The 24,173-nt window shown below is 40.9% G+C and overlaps 1 protein-coding gene across 1 annotated transcript in view; it reads right to left on the reverse strand.

Moving 5' to 3' along the window:
* Positions 1-387: 387 nt before the first annotated feature.
* The window catches only part of LOC115480665 (catenin delta-2-like), a 115,992-nt gene continuing 92,206 nt past the window's right edge, over positions 388-24,173 (reverse strand). The window contains exons 6-7 of the mRNA XM_030219533.1: positions 8,585-8,659; positions 388-2,162 (exon numbers count right to left, since the gene is read on the reverse strand). Coding sequence (XP_030075393.1) covers positions 1,902-2,162; positions 8,585-8,659 — 336 coding nt within the window. The 3' untranslated portion in view covers positions 388-1,901. The remainder of the gene's footprint in view (positions 2,163-8,584; positions 8,660-24,173) is intronic.

The raw sequence follows: 24,173 nt of genomic DNA on the forward strand, positions 1-24,173 counted from the left end.
TAAATCCATTAACACACCTTAGTAAAAGGTCCCCTAAGTTTCCCAGGAAATCATGATGAATGATATTAATGGTCTGTAGTGCGCATGATCCATAGAGGCTTCCAGGGTATTACAGTGTATTAAATTCACTCTTAATAAAGCAGATACTGCTGAAGTCTACTGAAGTGAATGATCTGGAGAAAAACTGTGACTCAGTCAAAAGAACAAACAGAATAACTGATTTACCACACAGACACACATATAGACACACATACAAGCAAGCACATTTTTTTTCTTATGATAATTTCTTTTTAGAAATAGACATATTTAGCAAATATGGATGACAGATCAATTGTAATTTATTTTTTAACACTGTATCATCATAAAGAAAACTGGTATAAATGAAAAAATCTATTTCAAATATCTACATCTAAAATTTTAGGCAGTGAAAAAGCACTTTGTTGACAAGGAGTGTGGAATGATGTATGTTAATTGTCAGAAACTGCTGAATGCCTTGTTTAATTGCCACAAACATATTCACATATCAGAACGAACAATACTGCTAAATATTCCTTTGTTTCTTTTTTTTTTTTTTTAGTATCTTTCTTTTTTTTGTTAAAACATACTGGGGGAAAGAAAACAATTCAACTCCTGCTTCCCCCTGGAAATTCATACATCTTTCAAAAGTTTGAAACTGAAGCAATATTTAGAACCATTGATGAAGAAACACTGTGGCATTGGTGTAATATACACAATGCACTTGATTTTTTTAATCTGTAATGTACATCAAATACTTTACAACAAAGCATTAACAAAAGGCAAGAAACACCTTGCTGTACAGAGTAAACCCCGAATGCAACTTGAAGCCTAGATGATTCACAATGAATGAGAGTAAACAAAATGTGAGAAGCTGTTCCCCGTAATTATGTAAACCTTTTGCAGTTTCTTGTGCTTAACAATAATCTCCTTAGTCCACTTCTACTGCCATTTTGCTCCTTTCGCCTTCCTTCTTCCACATTCACTATACAACAGTCTCCTTTAGAATCTACAGGATAACACTAAAAATTATCCTGTACTACGCATATATATATATGTATGTATATATATATATATATATCTATATTTTAAAATTCTTTCTAAGGATCCATTTTTCAAGATTAACTTTCAGTCTTTTAGCCTTCTACAACATCTTAATCATATTTTCCATAATTGATTATCAAGGCCTTCCCATGGAACAGGCTTGAACAAACTAATAGCCTCATTTACTAACCTGCATTAATGTGGTAACACACATTAATGCATGTTAATGTGATTTAATGCATGTCAATGCAAGCGTCATTATTCTCAATGAGGTCTATTTATTATTGGGTCAATATTCAGCATGGTTTAAGTGGACCAGCCACTGATATTCAGCAGCACTTAATCAAACAGTGTCGCTGAGTATCGGCTTTGACTGCTGCGGTACTGCCCAGGTAGAGCCAGGGCGGTCCAGGTGGAGTTACGGAGGAGCTGACCATATTCAGCGGCGGTTCTCACATCATTAAGCAGGCAAATAGACAGGTCCTATCTTTTCCTGCTTAGCCATGTGGGTGCTGGCAATGACTATTGGTTGGCACCCTCATAACTTCTGGTTCACTGCCTGATCCCAAATATTCAATGCTGGTGTCTGGAACTGACCCGGTATTGAGTATCTGGACTTAATTCTGCCTGCAGCTGTCAGTGGCTTAAAACCTGCTGACTACCATGGGCTGAATATCAACCAGTATGTGCCTAACTCAAATTAATGCACATTAATGTGCATTAGCATATGTTAACTCTTTAACACATGTTAGTAACTGAGGGCCTAGATTTGCAGGAAATAAAATGTCTTGTGGTATGCATGCACATGCACAGCTCCTAGATCTTTGCTTCAGGATCAAGTTTCAAACCCAGGAGTCTGGAGAGGCTGGATAGTGGCTTGTTTCATAGTTAAGTTCACTGTACGGCCGAGCAGCTGAATAGAAGTCAACATAGTTGCCAGTGGATTTTAGTCCCAGGTGCATGTTGTACTCGCTTGCTGGCGGGCGATGGTGCACCTGATCCTCAAAGAACGATTCATCAAAATTCCTGGTTGAGTTCTGAAATGGTTGATATGTGTCATAGTCTTTCCTACTGGGTTCTTGTGGCACTGGCTGTGTTGAAACCTGGAAGTAAGAAAATACCCATGACTCACTGGAAAAAAACAAAAAACAAACTTGGCTCACAATGGCAGAAAGATAAATTTAAGAACGCAAGATGTGGTCAACAGATCCCTAAGAGCAGATCCATTCCTTGTTGCTTTTCTACAGCACTTAAATTTAAATTTGTTTGTCATATTATGTTATTATTAAACTTAGTTGTTTGTGCCCTTTTCTTCATACACAAATATATCTTTGGAGTTGCTAAATTTCTATTGCTATAGCTTCCCGACTGTTTGCTCACTCGGTTTTGTCAATACCATGAAAATCTGTCGATCTGACTCATAAGATTGGTGTGCAGTGCTGCACCATAAGATGTATGAATTTGGGCATTCAAGTACCATGATGTTCTGCATCCGTGCACTATATATACAGCATATAGCAGTAAAAATCTTCCCTAACGTGAGTCAACTCAAATAATTATCAACCTCACATGTTCACAGAACTTATGAGGGATCAAAGGTAGTATATTACAGGGACTAACATTAAACTAGTCATTTTAATAATGTCACAAATGATAACATGTGCATGGGTCTACCTTTAGAAAGCTTCTAATTTCAAGGTCAAATGAAAATGAATTATATATTTTATTACAGGACAGCAAGCAATAAACAGAGCTGAGAGCTCCACATTTCTCTGAGCTTTGCTCAGTGGCATACCGAGGGCGATGGGGGTGGTCCGCCCCAGGCGCGCGGCTGCTCTCTGCACCCCTCCAGCAGCGTGCACCTGGGGCGGACCACCCCCACCGCCCTCGGTATGCCACTGAGCAAAGCTCAGAGAAATGTGGAGCTTTCAGCTCTGTTTATTGCTTGCTGTTACTTCCTGTTCCAGGGCAGAGGGAGCAGGAAGCCAGCGGAGCCGACAGCTGCATGGCTGCTCCCAGCAGCTAAGAATGCACCGGGGGGGTTTGATGCGCCAGGGGGGGTTTCATGCTGCACCCTGGGGTACGGACGCCACTGCACCCGGGGGGGGGGGGGGTGTGAGCAGCGGCGATCCGCCCCGGGTGGCAGCTGACCTAGGATCATCACTGGCTTTGCTTATCAAAGCACGTGTTGTCATCTTGCCAGTATACACCAACGAGATGATAAACCTCAAAACAATACATATAAAACCAACTGTTTCTTTTTGGTTCACAGAAAAGGAAGAAGGAAGTCCTATAGTGGAGTTCTTCTTAAGAATGAGGATCTTTATCTCAGACTTTTGTATGGATCTGTATTTGTTAGTGCAGCCATCTGGTACAATCTGGGTGCTGCCTATATGAGACCAGCGAGAGCACTTGCAAAAAGACTGCAAACCGCCTACAAGTCAGCTAAAAGTTTGGTATGGCTACAAGCTGAAACAAATGGCAAAGGAGAAACAAGATCCAGGGAGATCTGTAAGGAGATGATTTTCCTTCAGAGTCTAGTTACAGAAGCTTGTTGGTACAAAGGGAAGAGGTAACCAGGGTTCCACCTGCTAGGAAGAAGGGAGGAGGAGAAGAGCTCAGAATTGTGAGAGAAATCTGCTACCCAAGTGCATTCCTTCAACACACCTAAGAGGACTCACTACTGAGGTGGAAGGGACCTGTCTTCCAGATATGAAGTTCTTTAAATACTTGACCTACCATAAGCAAACATAAGCAACCCATCCATTTCCGGTTCATCTTATCATTAACAACAATGACTTAGAAATTACCTCCTACCAATCTTCTTACCCTCCATACTCTTCCCCTACCTCTTCTATATCGCTCTATGTCCTTACCTATCCTTTCTCTCATACCTCTTTTATCCCATTTACCCCTTGTTCATTTGTCCTACCACATACCTCCTTGTTGATTCTGATACTATAGATTGTATTCTCTTGTTACTATGTAAGCCGCATTGAGCCTGCGATGAGTGGGAAAGCACGGGATACAAATGTAATAAATAAATAAATAAATAAATATTTTAATGCTTTCATCTCTATTGGTATCTCTGCCAGGGGATATACTCTCTGTAAATTAGAGGGACCAAAGGAGTTGCAAAGTTTTATTATCCATAACACAATACACCGAGGACTAGATTTAGTAAACGGCTCCCAAATTTGGGCACCGAAAAAGTGGAGTGGTAGTCTATAAACAGCACTTCAAGTTGGGCACCATTTATAGAATAGTGCTTAGTGTTGGGATCAGAGCCCAACTTTGGGCATGAGGATTTACACCAACTGAAACCTGGTGTAAATCTTGGCAAGTCAGTCAGGGGCAGATACTGCAAATTTTATAATACTGCACGTATCTTTCTTTAGTGAATGCCCTGATCCGCCCATGCCCCTTCCATGGTCACGTCCCCTTTCAAGTTTCATGCTATAAGATTTGCATGTGGATCTTTCAAGAATAGAAAAATCCAAATTGTTGCCAATTAATGACAATAATTGTTAGCAATGAATTATTAGCATTAATCAGCCCGTTAGACAGTTTAGTTACGTACACGTTTCAGAACAGCATGCAATTTCACACATGGAAATTTGTGCACCAATTATTCTAAGAGTGAAGTTACAGGTCTCTTTCAGTTAAGAGCCTCAACTCCCCGGCGCTAGAAAATAAAAATATATTTTCTAGCAACTGGAAGAAAACTTGATTTGCTTTCGTCCTTATAGTCTATATTGGAGGCTGGGGCTGGGCAGTCAACATAGACTGTAAGGAAGAAAGCAAATCAAGTTTTCTTCCAGTTGCTTATATGGACATTTTAGTAAAAGAAAATGTAGTAAAAAAAATAACACGTTAAAAACAATTTTAAGGATTTTTTTTAAAGATCTGTGACAAAGAAATCAACTAATAAAAGCAGCTGATATGTTGCAAGCTGGAAACAGCAATTGTTGATGTTCCAAGATCTTACATAGTAACATAGTAGATGACGACAGAGAAAGACCTGCACAGTCCATCCAGTCTGCCCAACAAGATAAACTCATATGTGCTACTTTATGTGTATACCTGACCTTGATTTGTATTTTTTTTCTGATCTTTTCCCCTTTTAGTTAACAAGACTTCAGGTTCAAGTAGTACCCTTGAGAATTTGTATTCTTAGGATCAATTATTGCCATTTTTCTTATTTGTGATAGTTGCTGAGAATAGAGCAGCCTTCAAAAACAGTTACTCAGAGGATAATTTTGAACATGGCACAGGCGTGGTGGGCAACTTTAGTGTAATTATAATAATCAATTACATTAATAAATATACATAAAATATGTAGAAATGTTCAGAAAAACTTCAGAAACTTTAAAATGAAAAAAATAATTATGCATCATAAAACATATACAGGACACAAATAAAATATAGACATGAAATGGAGTACCGCAGGGATCGGTCCTAGGGCTGACTCTTTTTAATGTCTTTGTGAGCGATATTGTGGAAGGGCTGTCTGGTAAGGTTTGCCTCTTTGTGGATGATACTAAACTCTGCAACAGGGTGGACACCCTGGAGGGTGGGAATGACATGAGGAAGGACCTAGCGAAGCTAGAGTAATGGACCGATATTTGGCAACTAAGGTTTAATCCCAAAAAAATGCAGGGTCATGTACTTGGGTCGCAAAAATCCGAGGGAATGGTACAGTATAGGGGGTGAAGTGCTTCAGTGTGCGATGGAAGAGCGGGACTTGTGGGTGATTGTGTCTGATGGCCTTAAAGCTTTCAAACAGGTAGAAAAAGCGACGGCCAAAGCCAGAAGGATGCTTGGGTGCATAAAGAGAGGCAAGACCAGCAGGAAAAAGGAGGTGATAGTGCCGTTGTATAAGTCTCTGGTGAGGCCCCATTTGGAATACTGAGTGCAGTTCTGGAGACTGCACCTACGGAAAGATACAAACAGGATGGAGTCGGTCCAGAGGGCGGCTACGAAATTAGTAAGCGGTCTTGAATGCAAAAATTATAGGGATAGGCTTATGAACCTCAACATGTATACGCTGGGAGAGATGAGACATGATAGAAATGTTTAAATATCTCAAGACATTTATGTACAGGAAGATAGCCTTTTCCAAATGAAGGAGAGCTCTGGAATGAGGGGGCATATGACAAAGTTAAGAGGGAATAGGCTTAGGAGTAACCTAAGGAGCTATTATTTCACAGAAAGGGTGGTGGAGGCGTGGAATGGCCTCCCGGTGGAGGTGTTGAGGATTGTTCCAGAATTTAAAAAGGCATGGGATAAGCTTAGGAACAGGTAGAACTGGGGCACAGGCGCCCGGTATAAGAGGCTTGGAGAGGCTAAGCCTCCCCTGAGGGGTTTAAATTGTTGATTTACCTCCATCCTCACAGCAAGGAGCTGCAGTGAAAGCCCTCTAGCCTTGTGTAACCAGTTGTAGAAATTGGTTTATGGTTTAATGTGTTTATCTTACTGCTGGGAGAGCAGGGGGGGTGGGGGTGGCTGGAGGTGTCATTGGTTGCCAGGTAGATATTTAACGAGGATGACTTCCTGACCTGCACTGAGGACAGATAGCAGCAGAATCGGATACTGGGCCAGCATGATCAGAAAAAGTCACCAGACAACAAAGGTAAAAAAGATCATTTTATTTTCATTATAGTGTTTGGAATATGTCCACTTTGAGAATCAGGTGCTCAACATTAAAAGTTTATATTTATTTACTTATTTATGGTATTCTACCCCACATTAAACATGAATTAGGGGGTTTTGTGGCTCTACATGAGAATTGTGATGATATGATCCCTTGTTTCATATTGTTGATGGTCTGCATTTTCCATATGGGTGGTATATTGGTGTATTAGGTTCTGCCCAGTGTAATATTTATGGTACAGTAAGGTTCTGAGTGTGTTTTTGCACAAAGTTGTGCATAGTGTTTTGCAGTTGAGCGATTGTGGTTAGAATATGCTTTGAGCAACCACTTTATTCTTTGACATATGATGCATATCTAATATCTAAATTTAATAAAAGGTATTAATTATGACTTTTATTTTTATTTATTTATTTTTTCTGTGTGTTATCAGACAATTATGGATTTAAGCTCCTCTCCTGGCCCCACCCCTAACCCCACCCCCTTTAGCCTCCCCAAACAGTTGGGCCACCGACCGCCTATGAATTGGGGGTTACAGAGGATTAAATTTTCCAGTTTTTATATCTATATATTAATGTAATTATTTACTGTATTTACTGTTAAGTTCATTCAACTGCTCCTGTTAATGTTTATTAGATTTTTGATATATTGTCTTTGTGGTGACACAACCAAAGTTATTTACATATTACATGTAGCAGGTACGTTTTCTGTCCCTACTAGGCTCACAATTTTAAGTTTTTGTACCTGAGGCAATAGAAGGTTAACTGACTTGCCCAGTGTCACAAACAGCTATAGTGGCAACTGAATCCAGTTTCTAGCCCCCCCCCCCCCCCCGCCTCCCATCCATTGTGCCATATAGCTGTCTGCATGAAACAGATGGGTACTTTTATACCCCCAGATTTCGTCCCTAATTTACAAAAGGAAATTACCCAGGAGCTTTCTTTTTCAAAACTGCCTGTGAAGTATATGGATACAAAATTAGCCCCTGCTATTTAGCAAGACAGTGATACAAGGGTGAAACAATACACACAAACCTGAAATTCCAAATGCATGCATGTTGTTTACTCCCAAAATTTCTTTTACTCTCGCTAAAATGCTTGTTGGGAAAGCTCAAACATAGTTTTAGCAGGCCTGAGGGGAATAATTTTTAACCAAAATAGCAACTTATCTGGTTACATTTATTTGAAAATTGTCCTCTCTGTTGTCAGGCATCTTGATATGCTAGGAAGTAATTTTTTGGGTTACACTTATGTTAGGGACCAGGAATTCTCTTTTGCACAGGACTAGAACTAGCACACAAGGATCACATTATCAACCTCCCCTAACTCTGAGAACACTTCCACTTTAAACAGGAGCAGGTGCAGGGTTGCTATTCGACATATTGGGGACCCAGGACAGAAATGAGAAATGGGGCAGGAAAGCCTGCCAGCAGGTTGTGGCTTCTTCAGCTTTGGCCTTGTGGCAATTGCTCTGTTTGCACCTCTCCCAGCTGAACAAGAGGGGCAGCTCGGGGCATGCTCTGAGTGCCCTGTTGCCCTACCCTAATTCTGGCCTTGTCTTTGCAAATAGAAAGATAAAATAGTTATAAAACCTTGTTAATCGCTTTCTGTTTCTGACAAATGTCCACATTAAGTACTTATTCCACAGGGAAGGCCTGCTGGAATTTAAAATTAAGATCCACCAACAGAAGCTCAAATTGAAAACCATTCACTTCCTTGGAGAAGCTCAATGAAAGCTTTGTTTTTCAGTTCAGACACACAGCAAAAATTAGTGAAAGCTTGAGGAAAACTTTGAGAAGAGGATACAATATACTTTACAGAAAGGTCTGATAGATGCTTGCACCCAGGAGAGTTTTTAGGTTTTGGCACTACTTACAGTTAGATTTGGTGCAGGGATGCCAACAGCCACCCTGCTCCTATCTTCTGGTAAAGATATAAGAATGCTTGCTACCTGTGAATAGATATATAAAGAAAGTGAATGTATAATAGTTTATTAATAATAAAAATATTCAAAGCCCCATTTTACAAGGGGTGTCTAGTTTGAAAATAGAACATCCAAGTCAGGATATTCATAATGTCCAGCTTATTTTAAAGGTAATAAATAGAAATAAAATAAAACATAGAAAACAAAATAAGATGATACCTTTTCTATTGGACTAACTTGATATATTTTTTGATTAGCTTTCAAAGGTAACCCTTCTTCTTCAGATCAGAAATAAGCAAATGTTGATAAATAACAGAGGAGTGGAGTGGCCTAGTGGTTAGGGTGGTGGACTTTGGTCCTGAGGAACTGAGTTCAATTCCTGGCACAGGCAGCTCCTTGTGACTCTGGGCAAGTCACTTAACCCTCCATTGCCCCATGTAAGCCACATTGAGCCTGCCATGAGTGGGAAAGCACGGGGTACAAATGTAACAAATAAAAAATATATATATATAAATGAAACACCAAAGCATTCCCATGATAGTCTTCAGAGGGTGAGGTGGGTAAGGTGAGGTGGGTAAGGTGTGAAATAATGGAGCTGGGTGGATGAGAGACAGTGAGAGATGCATGGTAGATGTGACAAAGCAGTAGAATGTTATGGTTTATAATGGGCTAGAAAACCCAGATCTTTGTTAAGTCCTGTCTGGTGAGTATCAAAATATTTAATCATTCTGACTTCAAAGGTCTTATGTTTCTGGATTGTCTTAAAGTTTCTTTTTAGTATTCTCAGCAGAAAAATCATTGAAACAGTGTTCTGGTGTTGTAAAGTGCTGTCCCACAGAGGTGACATCCTGGTTGGCACTGGCATTTTTCATGTGACGTCTGTGTAAATTAAGTCCAATTAAGTCCAATAAAAAGGTATCATCTTATTGTCTCTGTTTTGTTTTATTTCTATTTATTACCTTTAAAAGTGGACTAACACGTGTACCACATCACTCAGCTCATTTTACAAATGGCCAGTGAATGTTGAGCCTTCTGTAAAATAGGAATAGGGCCGCTGGAAATACAGATGTTCTTTCTTGTATGTGAAGTGGGAGCAAGAATTCTTTAACATTTACAAAAAGAGCAGCACTGCTCACTGGCTTCTTTGTGCAAATAACACATAAATAAATAAAGAGTGAGGCCTTCTTTATTAAACTGTACAGCTCTGCGTAACCCTAGCAGCGCTTTAGAAATGTTAAGTAGTAAGAAAGGTGAAGATTCCAAGATCACAGTGTATAGGACCTTTAATATAGTCAGCAATTTCAACACATCAAGGACCATGATAGTGATTCGATTATTAGGCATGTAGATAGCTGGGTGGCTGGTGGACCTTGCTGCCTGGTGCGAAGGTGGCGGACCTTACGTGTCACCTAGATAGGATTTTAGATAGTGCTGGGGAGCAGCTGGATGTCTCGGTACATGTGGGTATTAATGACATAGGAAAATGTGGGAGAGAGGTTCTGGAAGCAAAATCTAGGCTCTTAGGTAGAAAGCTCAAATCCAGAACCTCTAGAGTAGCATTTTCTAAAGTGCTACCCATTCCACAAGCAGGGCCCAAGAGATAGGCACAGCTCTGGAGTCTCAATGCGTGGATGAGGCGATGGTGCAGGGAGGAGGGTTTTAAATTTGTAAGGAGCTAGGCAACATTCTGGAGAAGGGGGAGCCTATTCCAGAATGATGGGCTCCACCTTAAACAGGGTGGGACCAGGCTGCTGGCATCGACATTTAAAAAGGAGATAGAGCAGTTTTTAAACTAGAACATGGGGGAAGTCCGACAGTCATTCAAAAATGCATGGTTCGGAACAGGGTATCTTTCAAAGATATTGCCAAAACAGGGAAGATAGGGTATCCCGATAGCGAGGTTGCAAAAGACACCATAGTAGATCAGGTGTCCTTAAATAAAAATCAGGCAAAAGATTGAAAATTAAAACTGTCAACAGCTGAATAAGAGGTAAATAGGATCAACAAACATAGTTTGAAATGTCTATATGAGAATGCCAGAAGGCTAAGAAATAAGACAAGAGAGTTAGAATATATTGCACTAAATGAAAAATTAGATACAATAGGCATCTCTAAGACCTGGTGGAAGGAGGATAACCAGTGGGACACTGTCATACCGGGGTACAAATTATATCATAGTGATAAGGTGGATGGAATTGGTGGAGGGGTAGCATTGTATGTTAAGGAGGGCCTTGAATCAAATAGACTACAACTTCTGCATAAACAAAACACATCTTGTAATCCCTATGGATTGAAACTCCATTTGTAAAGGGGAAAAGGATAGTGACAGGAGTGTACTACTGTCCACCTGGCCAGGACAAACAGACAGATGTAGAAATGTTATCAGAAATTAAGGAGGCTAACAAACTGGCAGCACGATAATAATGGGTGATTTCAATTACCCTGATATTGACTGGGTAAATGTTACATCAGGGCATACTAGGGAGGTGAAATTCCTTGACGAAATCAAGGCCTGATTTAAGGAGCAGCTGGTACAGAAGTCAACAAGAGAAGGAAAAATTCTAGACCTAGTCCTTAGTGGAGCACATGATCTGGTGCAGGAGGTAATGGTGCAGGGGCCGCTTGATAACAGTGATCATAATATGATCAGATTTGATATCCGCTTTGGAGAAAGTACACACAGCAAATCCAATACATTAGCGTTTAACTTTCAAAAAGGAGACTATGATAAAATGAGAAGAGCGGTAAAAATAAACAAACTTAGAGGAGCAGCTATGAAGGTCAAAAATTTACATCTGGCATAGATGCTGTTCAAAAACACCATCCTGGAAGCCCAGGCCAAATATATTCCGTGTGTTAAAAAAGGAGGAAGGAAGACCAAATGACAGCCGGCATGGTTAAAAAGTGAGGTGAAGAAAGCTATTAGAGCTAAAAGAAAATCCTTCAGAAAATGGAAGAAGGAACCGACTGAAAATAATAAGAAAAAGCATAAGGAATGGCAAGTCAAATGCAAAGCGCTGATAAAGAAGGCAAAGAGGGACATTGAAAAAAAGATTGCGTTAGAGAAAAAAAAACACATAGTGAAAATGTTTTTTTGGGTATATTAAAAGCAAGAATCCGGCAAAAGAATCAGTTGGAACGCTAGATGGCCGAGGGGTAAACAGGGGCAATCAGGGAAGACAAAGCCATAGCGGAGAGATTAAATGAATTCTTTGCTTCGGTCTTCACCGAGGAAGATTTGGGAGAGATACCGGTGCCAGAAATGGCATTCAAAGCTGAGTCGGAGAAACTGAATGAAATCTCTATAAACCTGGAGGATGTAATGGAGCAATTTGACAAACTGAAGAGTAGCAAATCTCCTGGACCAGATGGTATTCTTCCTAGAGTACTGATAAATTGAAAACTGAACTTGCAGAACTATTGTTAGTAATATGTAATTTATCTTTAAAATCGAGCATGGTACCGGAAAATTGGAGGGTGGCCAATGTAACACCGATTTTTTAAAAAGGTTCCAGAGGAGATCAGGGAAATTATAGACCGGTGAGCCTGAAGTCGATGCCGGGCAAAATGGTAGAGACTATTATAAAGAACAAAATTAAAGAGCATATTCAAAAGCATGGATTAATTAGACAAAGCCAACATGGAGTTAGTGAATGGAAATCTTGCTTCACCAATCTATTACAATTCTTTGAAGGGATGAACAAACGTGTGGATAAAGGTGATTCGGTCAATATTGTGCATCTGGATTTTCAAAAGGAGTTTGACAAAGTACCTCATGAAAAACTCCAGAGAAAACTGGAAAGTCATGGGATAGGAGGTAGTGTCCCACTGTGGCTTAAAAACTGGTTAAAAGATAGAAAACAGAGAGTAGGGTTAAACGGTCAGTATTCTCAATGGAGGAAGGTAGATAGTGGGGTTCCCCAGGGGTCTGTGCTGGGACTGCTGCTTTTTAACATATTTATAAATGATGTAGAGATGGAAGTAACAAGTGAGGTAATTTGCTGACGACGCAAACTTATTCAAAGTTGTTACATCGCAAGAGTGGAGTGGATTGGAGGAGTGGCCTAGTGGTTAGGGTGGTGGACTTTGGTCCTGAGGAACTGAGTTCAATTCCCACTTCAAGCACAGGCAGCTCCTTGTGACTCTGGGCAAGTCACCTAACCCTCTATTGCCCCATGTAAGCTGCATTGAGCCTGCCATGAGTGGGAAAGTGCGGGGTAAAAATGTAACAAAAAAAAATTACAAGAGGACCTTACGAGACTGGGTGTCTAAATGGCAGATGACGTTTAATGTGAGCAAATGCAAAGTGATGCATGTGGGAAAGAAGAATCCGAATTATAGCTACATCATGCAAGGTTCCACGTTAGGAGTCACTGACCAAGAAAGGGCTCTAGGTGTCATCGTCGATGATACGTTGAAACCTTCTGCTCAGTGTGCTGCTGTGGCTAAGAAAGCAAGTAGAATGTTAGGTATTATTAGGAAAGGAATGGAAAACAGAAATGAGGACATTATAATGTCTTTGTATCGCTACATGGTGTGACCGCACCTCGAATATTGTGTTCAATTCTGGTTGCTGCATCTCAAAAAAGATACAGTGAAATTTATTTATTTTTTATTACATTTGTACCCTGCGCTTTCCCACTCGTGGCAGGTAATGGAGGGTTAAGTGACTTGCCCAGAGTCACAAGGAGCTGCCTGTGCTGGGAATTGAACTCAGTTCCTCAGGACCAAAGTCCACCACCCTAACCACTAGGCCACTCCTCCACTCAAACTATAAAAGGTACAGAGAAGGGCAATGAAAATGATAAAGGGGATGGGGATGACTTCCCTATGAGGAAAGGCTGAAGCGGCTAGGGCTCTTCACTTGAAGAAAAGACGGCTGATGGGAGATATGATATAGGTCTAAAAAAATGAGTGGAGTAGAACGAGTAGACGTGAATCGATGTTTACTCTTTCCAAAAATACTAGGACTAGGGGGCACACAATGAAGCTACAAAAGTAGTAAATTTAAAACGAATTGGAGAAACGTTTTCTTCACTCAATGTGTAATTAAACTCTGGAATTCGTTGCCACAGAATGCAGTAAAAGCAGTTAGCTTAGCGGGGTTTTAAAAAGGTTTGGATGACTTCCTAAAGGAAAAGTCCATAGTCCATTATTAAAATGGACTTGGGGAAAATCCACTGCTTGTTTCTAAGATAAGCAGCATAAAATGTATTGTACTTTTTTGGGATCTTGCCAGGTACTTGTGACCTGGCCACTGTTGGAAACAGGATGCTGGGCTTGATGGACCTTCAGTCTGTCCCAGAATGGTAATACTTATGTACTTATGACCCGAATCGGCTGTGTTTCGACATGTGAGCCTGCTTCAGGGGTCAGGATTAACTCATTTTGTTAGCCTCACTGATTCAGATCTCTGGTCATTCACTTTGGGACCCTTTTACTAAGCCATTTAGGCATGTACGCGCATCCTATGCGTGTAAAATTTGAGCTACTACCTGGCTACGTGGCCTGGGAGGTAATTTCATTTTTTACGTGTGTCCACTAAGCATGCTGGCGCTAACTGGGAGGTAATCAGTATTGTACGCACATAGACCATTACCACCCTGTTAACACCTGAGACCTTACCGCTAGGTTAATGGGTGGTGGTAAGGTCTCAGGCACAAAATGGATGCACGCCAATTTTAATTTTGCCACATGTCCATTTTCGGCCAAAAAATGGACCTGAATGAATCCGATACACGTGTCTACACCAGTGCAGGACATTTTTCGGAGCACCTTAGTAAAAGGACCCCTTTATGTTTTACTACACAACAATGGGTATTTGAAGAATCGTTAACAGTATGTGTAGTATTGATATAATAGATTTACAGTTTTCACTTGCGCACTTTCGTTGTCTCAACAGCACGGTATAACTTTTTTTTGCTGTTTGTACTTTTGTCATTAGTCACACGTTTTTTGAACAGTACCCATACATGCCACTTGGTAGGTTTGCACAGCTTATGCATTACCTTATCTTTTCTCAGTTTATTAAATGTATCTTCATATATTGTACAGGACCATATTGCACCAACATATGCCATAGATATCTATTTATTCATGGACATTATCCTCAGTTTTATTTATTTATCAATTTGAACACTTATTGCCATTCATTTCTATCATTAAATTGATCTGAATGTGTTTGTTTTATAATTAATTAACTTTTAACTCTGTACATGTTTCAGTCACACTGTTTAGTTGGAATATCTATCAAATCACTGTTTTAACTGCTAATTTTTAAATTTCATATTCTACCTATTGTTCTTATTTTAGAGTAGTTTTATTGACATTTGCCCATATACAGTAATTGGTCGTTTAGCATTACCATTTTATATATTTGCATTACTTGAATGTTACCTTATGTATTATTATTATTTTTTAAACATATAGGTTTCATGTTTTAGCTAAAGCACTAATTAGCATTCATCTCAGTATTACTTATTATTTATTCATGTTTTTTAATGTACTATATCATACTGTTAGTCTTTTTAATGGGTGCCATTTTTTAAACGTACTGACTATTTCTCTCATTATAGTTCATTTATTGTTACTTATTCTATTTTTATCAGGTTCCTTGACCCCTGAAGCTGGCTCACATGCTGAACCATGGCTGTGTTGGGTCCTTCATGTGTTGAAATTGCTGACTATATTAAAGGTTCTATATACTGTGATCTTGGAATCTTAGTCATTTTTGCCTCTCTCTTATTGTGTTGTTCACTTGCTCGTGAGGTTTAGACTTTCACCTTCTGTGTTTCTCCTCTGCTATGTGCAAGCAGCAGCACTTGCACAGTATATATAAGTGCCGATTTTCACTTATATGTGGGAGCGCTGTATTCCTGAAAATTATACATGTACGAGTAGCCAATCAAGAAGCTAAGCTCCTAAAAGCATTATTTTACATTTGAAAGGTCATTTAAATTACCAGAGAGCTAAGCACAAATGGCCCCATTAGTCATTCTTCTAAAGCCCTGGCAAAAACAAAAATATTACTATAATTTACATGGGCCTTCAAGGAAGTGCAGAGACCAACAAGGTAATTTTTAAAAATGCATGTATATTCCCGTGCAAGACTGGGAATATACATATGAAGCCCCAATTTAGATAGAACAGAGAAATCAGAACTGAGATATGAACAATTCCAGTATTATTTTAGAAAAGGATCTGCTTCTATGGAGCCTTTTCTAAAATACATACAGGAGCGGACATGTATTTGCCTGCATGTGTAATAGGAGCAGCCAATGAATTATTTAACAAATGCAAGCGTAAGAGATTCCATTGGACACTGTGCAAAAGGCCTGAACGGAACATGGTATATGTGAACAGAATACACTTTGCTTACCATGGTGCTTCTAAACCGAACGGGGCCTCAGAACAAGGAAAGTTAAATTAGGTGCAAAACTAACAGGTGTTTAACTTAAGCCTAGAATTGTAATTGTTAGCTGTCTCCTTGTAAACTCAAACCACAGATACTGTTATGAATTTTTTTCTAAGAGCATTTAAGAGCTTTCAGTCCAGTTCTAAGATTAATGCATGTCTTGGCCAGGGAAAATTTGATGCAGAACTCTTTTGGCAGAAAGTGGAGGGAGAACTAAAATCAGAGATACAACAACCAGAACAACAGCTACAGGCTTGGAATATTATGCAGTCTTTATCTTTAGATGAATTAGCACCTCTGAAAAAACGGAATGGTTGCTTACAACAGAATCAATGGTATACACCTGTTACGTTCCTCACCTGCGGTGTGGTCCGCACGGGCGGTTTGCCGCCAGACGCCATCTCGGTAGCGATGGCCGGCCTAGTGGGTGGTCAGGATCGGCCATGTTTGCTTCGGTCTCGTGGCCGGCCATGTCGAATCTCGTGACCGGCCATACCGACTCGCCCCTGTGGGCCAGCCACACGGACGCTTTCCGGTAGTGGTGGCCGGCCATGTTGGCTATTGGCGTCAGCCTGGTCAGCTGCAGCCTTGTGGCCGGCCATTCCGATGTGGCCTGTAGGCCGGCCACACGGACTGTTGGCGTTTGTAGAGGTGGGGCTTCCTTCCGGCTCAGTCCTTCACCTCTTCTTTTGGTATGGGATTGGCCACTCCTCGCTCTGCTCCACCTCCTCCTAACAGCCAGCCAATCCAGGATCGTTCTCCCAGCTGATTGTGATTACTGCTGACGAGGGGACTATTTAAGAACCACAGTCGCCTTCACTCTTTGCTTCGGCTTCTATCGTTATAGAGGTTTGGTGCTTGAGTTAGAGCGTTCTGCTGTCTACTTTGCTGTTTACCCTGACTATTGGACCGGACCTGACTATTCTTTGTTCTGCTGCCTGCCCAGACCCTTGGATTGGACCTGACCATTCTCTGTTCCGCTGCCTGCCCAGACCCTTGGATTGGACCTTACCATTCTCTGTTCTGCTGCCAGCCCAGACCCTTGGATTGGACCTGACCATTCTCTGTTCTGCTGCCTGCCCAGACCCTTGGATTGGACCTGACCCTTCTCTGTTCTGCTGCCTGCCCTGAGTCTTGGATTGGACCGGCCTGTTCCCAGCTTCGCTGTCTGCCACGGCCGGTGGCTGTGCGACCCCCGCTTGTTCCAGAAGTCCTGGTGGCCATCTGCACCTGGGGACTCAACTCCTGGGGAACGGTGGTCGCTCCCCAGGTGAAGCCAGGGGTTGTCCGGCTGCCTGACCGAGTGCGGCACTTCCCTTCGGGCCACCGTGCTCTGTTAAGGCACACTACCACAGTATTGCAGCCATCATAACAACACCAGAGTTGGCAAATCTTAAGAGGGGCTGTAGGAGGGGAGAGAAATCCTGGAGTAAAACTAAGGGTTCTGGTATTTATAGACAGTGGAAAGAAGAGATTAAAATATATAAAAATTCTGTTGTGTCAAAAAGGGAATATTATGGAAAAATGATAGCTGATTCAGAAAATTCATCAAAACAGCTTTTCCAAATTTTCAACTCATTGATAACAATTGATAAGGTGCAAATGTTTTCACAAGAAATACAACCTACAGAAGATGAGTTAGCAAATTATTTCCGCACCAAAATAGATATTATTAGGCAAAGTCTTGTTGAAATCAGACAGAACTGCCAACAGTGGGAGTAACAGGAGGAGAGAGAGGAGATAACTCTGTGAAAGGAAATGTGCTATGGAATGAATTTCTGGAAGTTGATACAAATACTATTAATATCTACCTGAAAAGGCTGCCTAAGAAAGATACTTACTTAGATGTTTATCCTTCCTATTTACTTAAGACAGCACCCACTGAAATAGTGGTCTGGTTGACAATGTTTGATAATTCTATTCTGAGTCCTGGGAGTTACCCCCTTGATTTGACATATATATTGTGCTGACTCTTATTCCCAAATCAATGGGAGCTGATTTGTCTAAGCCTGAAAATTATAGACCAGTGGCAAGCATACCATGGTTTGCTAAACTTATTGAATCTGTTGTGAATACTCAATTACGTGACTACTCGAGCAAATTTGACGTTCTTCATTATTTCACAACGCAGTTTCAGACCAGTACATAGTACTCAAACTTTGCTGCTGGCAATGGTGACTGATATCAGACTGGCTCTTAGTAAGGGAAAGCAAATGATTTTGCTACAATTCAATATATCAGCTATCTTTTATGCAGTGAACCATGATCAACTGTTGAATAGGTTTAGTCAGACTGGAGGAGTGGTACTGTTTTAAAATGGTTTAGTGATTTTTTTACAGAGGAGAATATATACTGTAACAGAGGATTCTAAAGTATCCTTGCAATGGAATGCAGATTGCAGAGTTCCTCAAGGGTCACCGATATCACCTTCTTTATTCAACATCTATTTAAGAACGATGGGAACTGTGCTGTCCACTTTGGGAGTACTGGTCTACTCATATGCTGATGATATTTTTCTTCTGTGTGAAGCTCGAGAAAAGTGTGAAGATACTATGAGGCATATTTTCAAAGTACTTGGACTTACAAAGTTACATGTGTTACTATGGAACTTTGTAAGTCTAAGTGCTTTGAAAATGAGCCCCTATGACTTTCTTGAAGGAGAACGTCATCAAAACTGATAACTGGGCTAAAGCTAATTGTCTGAAACTGAATAGGCTAAAGACTGTTTGGTTTGGTGATTATAAGAAGCTCACAGCTAAGTGTTTGCAATTGGGTACGAGTGAGAAGCTAATGATTGAGGACCACTCAAAAGTGTTGGGAATCATAATTGATTCAGGCTTAAGTTTTGAATTATATGTGAAGGCTTTATCTAACAAATATTTTTTCTAATTACGGCAGCTGAGAGCAATTTGATCTAAATTACACCTGGATAACATTAGAACAGTGGCACAGGCAATCCTGATAGCATAGTTAGATTATTGTAACTCACTATTTGGGGGTCTTACAAAAAAACTGTTACAAAAACTTCAATTTCTGCATAATACAGCAGCAAGATTGATTTACAGCCTGGGAAAGAATGAAAGAGCATCCCCACTGTTGAAGGAGCTACAGTGGCTTCCTGTATCTTCAAGTTTGAAGTTTAAGCAAACATGTATGATGTACAAAATGCTGTACAGTGTTGGATTTGGTAGACTGATTATTTGGATCTCCCATCATCTTTTTCCTCAGAACAGAACGCTGTTTGAAATTAAACTATCCACCCTTTAAGAGTGTTCGGAAGAAATCCATGCTAGAGTGTTCTTTTTCACATCAGGGAGTTAGGCTTTGGAACAGACTGCCTTTAGAAATTTGGAAAATAACAATATTATTCCTTCAGGAAAGCATTAAAGTCTTTTTAGTTTGAGGAGAAAGATGTTTTTTAGTTTCAGTGTATTTGATGAGAAAGATACTTTTTAGTGTCAATGTACTAGATATGCAACTGTAATTTATGTTTTAGATATGCATTTGATAAGAAAGATTTTTTTTTCTTTTTTAGTTTCAATATATTAGATATGCAATTGTAAATTCTCCTGAAGAAGGACTTATTGTTTGTAATTCACTTCGAATTTCTTTTGAACTTAGCGGAATATAAGAATCACATAGCATAGCATAGAATGCTGCTTTAGGAATGGCTTCCCCATAGGCCTATATATGCCTTTAACTGGTACCCTCTATAATTTTTAAGATATGGTGCCTATATAGTGGATAAGCTCCTTCTATAGAATTTCAGATTAGTATAGTCAATATTATTGATACAGAAATGTTACAGGTACTCAAAAATTGACTAACCGCTCAAGGAAAAGTAGAATATACATTGGGTCTACCAAAGGTCTTATAACGAATGCCAATCTTCTACATGGAGGATTTGCAAAAAGAATATCGGCTCCAATAATCAAAGGCAGTTATCTGGATTCTTCTACTTTGGGGGAATTATTGACATATTTTTAATTTACCCTTTCTTGTCAAGGTAACTGAGAAGGTAGTGGCTTTCCAACTTGAGTCCTTCTTGTCCTTGACAAATTTGCTTTCATCTGCAACAGTCAGGGATCAGGAAGGGCCACAATACTGATTCTGTCTTTCTTGTTGCGATGAATGAAATTTGTACTCATTGGAAGACATTCCTTTAATTCAACTGGATCTCATGTCAATCACAATCTCTTTCTGCACAGTTTGGAAGAAGTAGGTATTATCATATGCGCCCGGTATAAGAGGCTTGGAGAGGCTAAGCCTCCCCTGCTGTGCTCTGAGGGGCTTAAATTGTTGATTTACCTCCATCCTCACAGCAGGAGCTGCAGTGAAAGCCCTCTAGCCTTGTGTAACCAGTTGTAGAAATTGTTTTATGGTTTGTTTACCTTACTGCTCGGAGGCGGGGGGGGGGGGGGGGGGGGGGGGGGGGGGGGGGGGGGGGGGTGTTGGCTAGAGGTGTCCTGGGTTGCCAGGGAGATATTTAATGAGGATGACTTCCTGACCTGCACTGAGGACAGATAGCAGCAGAATCGGAAGCTGGGCCAGCATGATCAGAAAAAGTCACCAGACAACAAAGGTAGAAAAGATCATTTTATTTTCATTATAGTGTTTGGAATATGTCCACTTTGAGAATCAGGTGCTCAACATTAAAAGTTTATATTTATTTACTTATTTATGGCATTTTATCCCACATTAAACATGAATTAGAGTATTTTGTGGCTCTACATGAGAATTGTGATGATATGATCCCTTGTTTCATATTGTTGATGGTCTGCATTTTCCGTATGGGTGGTATATTGGTGTATTAGGTTCTGCCCAGTGTAATATTTATGGTACAGTAAGGTTCTGAGCGTGTTTTTGCACAAAGTTGTGCATAGTGTTTTGCAGTTGAGTGTTTGTGCTTAGAATATGCTTTGAGCAACCACTTTATTCTTTGACATATGATACATATCTAATATCTAAATTTAATAAAAGGTATTAATTGTGACTTTTATTTTTATTTATTTTTTCTGTGTGTTATCATACAATTATGGTTTAAGCTCCAACCCTGGCCCCACCCCTAACCCCACCCCATTTAGCCTCCCCAAACAGTTGGGCCACCGACCGCCTATGGGTATTATATGAACTGCCCTTCAGCGATTTTAGTCATAGTTTTGCTCATACTCCTTCAGGATGGTTTCAGAGTGGCATACATCCCTTTCTCCATTTTGCAATGGCGTCTCTCAAAGTTCAATATTACTACCCCCATTCCTCCCAGCACACACCCCTTATTAAATCTGTTTTTGGCCTCTCTTGCCACCTTGAGCCATAGCTTAAGATATGGCTCTTAACTCTTTATCAGTGATATCCAAATCCTCATAGCTGATGCCATCCAGGATTCTCATTTTCAGTCTAACGTCATCATTGCTTTTTCTAAAATTGAGGAATGGATCATTTCTCAAAATATTTGCTTCTTAAGTAATAGATCTTCTCCATCTTTGGCAGGCTCTCATTCCCTTGAATGACATATTTAACTATGGGCACCTAAATGTTGCAAGGATGCACATAACTTACAGAACACTGTAAGCCCCTCCTATGCTTTGTCCACATGTATGCCCCACTTCATTTGCGTGCTATAGCATTTTGTGCTTTCTTACAGAATACCACTTAGAGGGGCATAATCAAACGTGAACGCCCATGTGTAAAAACGTCCATCTCCGGAGACGGCTCCGCGAAGAGGCGGAGCGAACCGTAAAATCGAAACGAGATGGCTATCCATCTTCAGTTTCAATTATATGGTTCGGCCCGCTGAAATCCCATCATTTGTGTCGACTCTAGAGATAGACGACACAAATGGTGAGATCGCTTGGCCTAGAGATGGCCGTCCGCGGTTTTCAGCGATAATCGAAACCACTGCCGGCCATCTCAAAAACGGACCTAATCCAAGCCATTTGGTCGTGGGAGGGGCCAGCATTTGTAGTGCACTGGTCCCCCTGAGATGCCTCTATGCCAGCCTCAAATATCATACCTAGCTCAATGACAGCAGTATGCAGGTCCCCGGAGCAATTTTAGTTTAGTTGATGCTGCGCGGGACCCATGCAGAGAGCAAAAATCGGAAGAAAAAAACATGCAAGTGCAGTCAGGGACGTCCAAAAAAAACCACATGCAAGTGCAGTCAGGGACGTCCAAATTAAAACAATAGTAATAGTGGGATTTGAACCAGTCAGCTTCTGATTACAAGACCTGTGCTCTAACCAGTGCACCACTTATTCAGTTGCTGAGACCTCCTTCCCTTTCCATTAAGTCCGTCCAAGTTTCTGTCAGCCAATCACAGCTCCTTTATCTGACACAAATGAGCTGTGATTGGCTGACAGAAACTTGAAGGGACTTAATGGAAAGGGAAGAAATGTCTAAGCAACTGAATAAGTGGTGCAGTGGTTAGAGCACAAGTCTTGTAATCAGAAGGTGGCGGGTTCTAATCCCCCTATTACTATTGTTTTAATTTGGACGTCCCTGACTGCACTTGCATGTTTTTTTTTCTTCCGATTTTTGCTCTCTGCATGGGTCCCGCGCAGCACCAACTAAACTAAAATTGTTCGGGGGACCTGCATACTGCTGTCATGGAGCTAGGTATGGTATTTGAGGCTGACATAGAGGTTAGAAAAATATTTAAACAGTTTGTTTTTTAGGGTGGGAGGGGGTTAGTGACCACTGGGGGAGACAGGGGAGATCATCTCCGATTCCCTCCGGTGGTCATCTGGTCAGTTTGGGCACTTTTTGGAAGCTTGGTCATGAAAAAAACAGGACCAACTTTGCTCGTGGACTAAATGCTCGTCGGGGACGTCTTGCTTCTTTCCATTATCAGGCGCGGAGGTCCATCTGTTAACCACGCCACGGAAAGCCCCTGTCCTGCCTTCGCTACTGTTCGGCCACGCCCCCGAGAATTTCGCCCGTCCCCGTGACGGAAAGCAGTTGGGGCCGTCCAAATTCAGCTTTCGATTATACCTGTTTTTGAGACGGACATCCATCTCCCGATTTGTGTCGGAAGATGGGCGTCCATCTCTTTCGAAAATAAGCTGGTTAGTGTTACTTTTTGGGCACATATGTGCACAAAGGGGCATGTAATGGCATTATCCCCTTGATTCTATATATCGCACTTAGCGTATTGCACAGAAATCCAAGTGTATTTTATAACAACGCATGTAACTTACTTAGCTTAACAAGGCAATCAGTGTTTTCAACAGCACTTAACAAGCAACAATGAGCATTAATTGACAATAATTAGAATGTACAAGCATAAGTTGCTAAGGGCCCCTTTTACCACGGTGTGGCAAAAGGGAGTCTGCATGTTTTTCACATGTGCCGAGGCCCCCTTTTACCCCAGCGGGTAAAAGGGAAGTCTCTCTTTCCTGTAGGAATAGGCTGTGCGGCAAGTAAAGCACTTGCTGTGTGGCCATTTGGGGGGGAGCCCTTACTGCCACTCATGCCTGATAACCTTCGGGCACACTCCGACGCCACAAAAAAAATATTTTTGTAGCGCCAGATATGATGGCGCAATAGGGGTGAGAAGAACCACCAGGCTGCTGCGGTAGCCGGGCAGTACTTCTTGTTTAGCGAGCGGTAAGCCCCTGTTGGGCTTACCGCCACTTAGTAAAAGGGGCCCTAGGTGTATTCTGTAACACACAGCACCTAAATTGTAATACAAGGAGCCAAAAGGGTGCATGGTTATGGGTGGGGAAATGGACGTTTCAAGGGTGTTCCAAAATTTATGTGCACTGTTAAAAAATATGGCCCTCTGCACCTAAATCTACATGCCATTGTTTATGTGTTTCCCTTGGTGTAAGTGGATGTGCATAATTCTAGGCAGTGGGATATCAACTAAGCGTAAATCTAGGTGCTTATTATAGAATATGCTTAGGCTGAAATTTATGCTGCATGAATTTTTTAGGCGCCATATATAGAATCTAGCCCTATATGTATAGCAGTACCTAAGTACTGCCAAACTAGAACAGACGGACGGTGCATCATGCCCAGTAAGTAACCTGCTGCCAACAGTGGACAATCCAGGTCACAAATACCTGGCAAGATCCCAAAGAGTAAGACAGATATTATTCTCCTTATCCTAGAAATAAGCAGTGGATT

Source organism: Microcaecilia unicolor, chromosome 1, assembly GCF_901765095.1.
Source record: "Microcaecilia unicolor chromosome 1, aMicUni1.1, whole genome shotgun sequence".
Taxonomy (NCBI): Eukaryota; Metazoa; Chordata; class Amphibia; order Gymnophiona; family Siphonopidae; genus Microcaecilia; species Microcaecilia unicolor.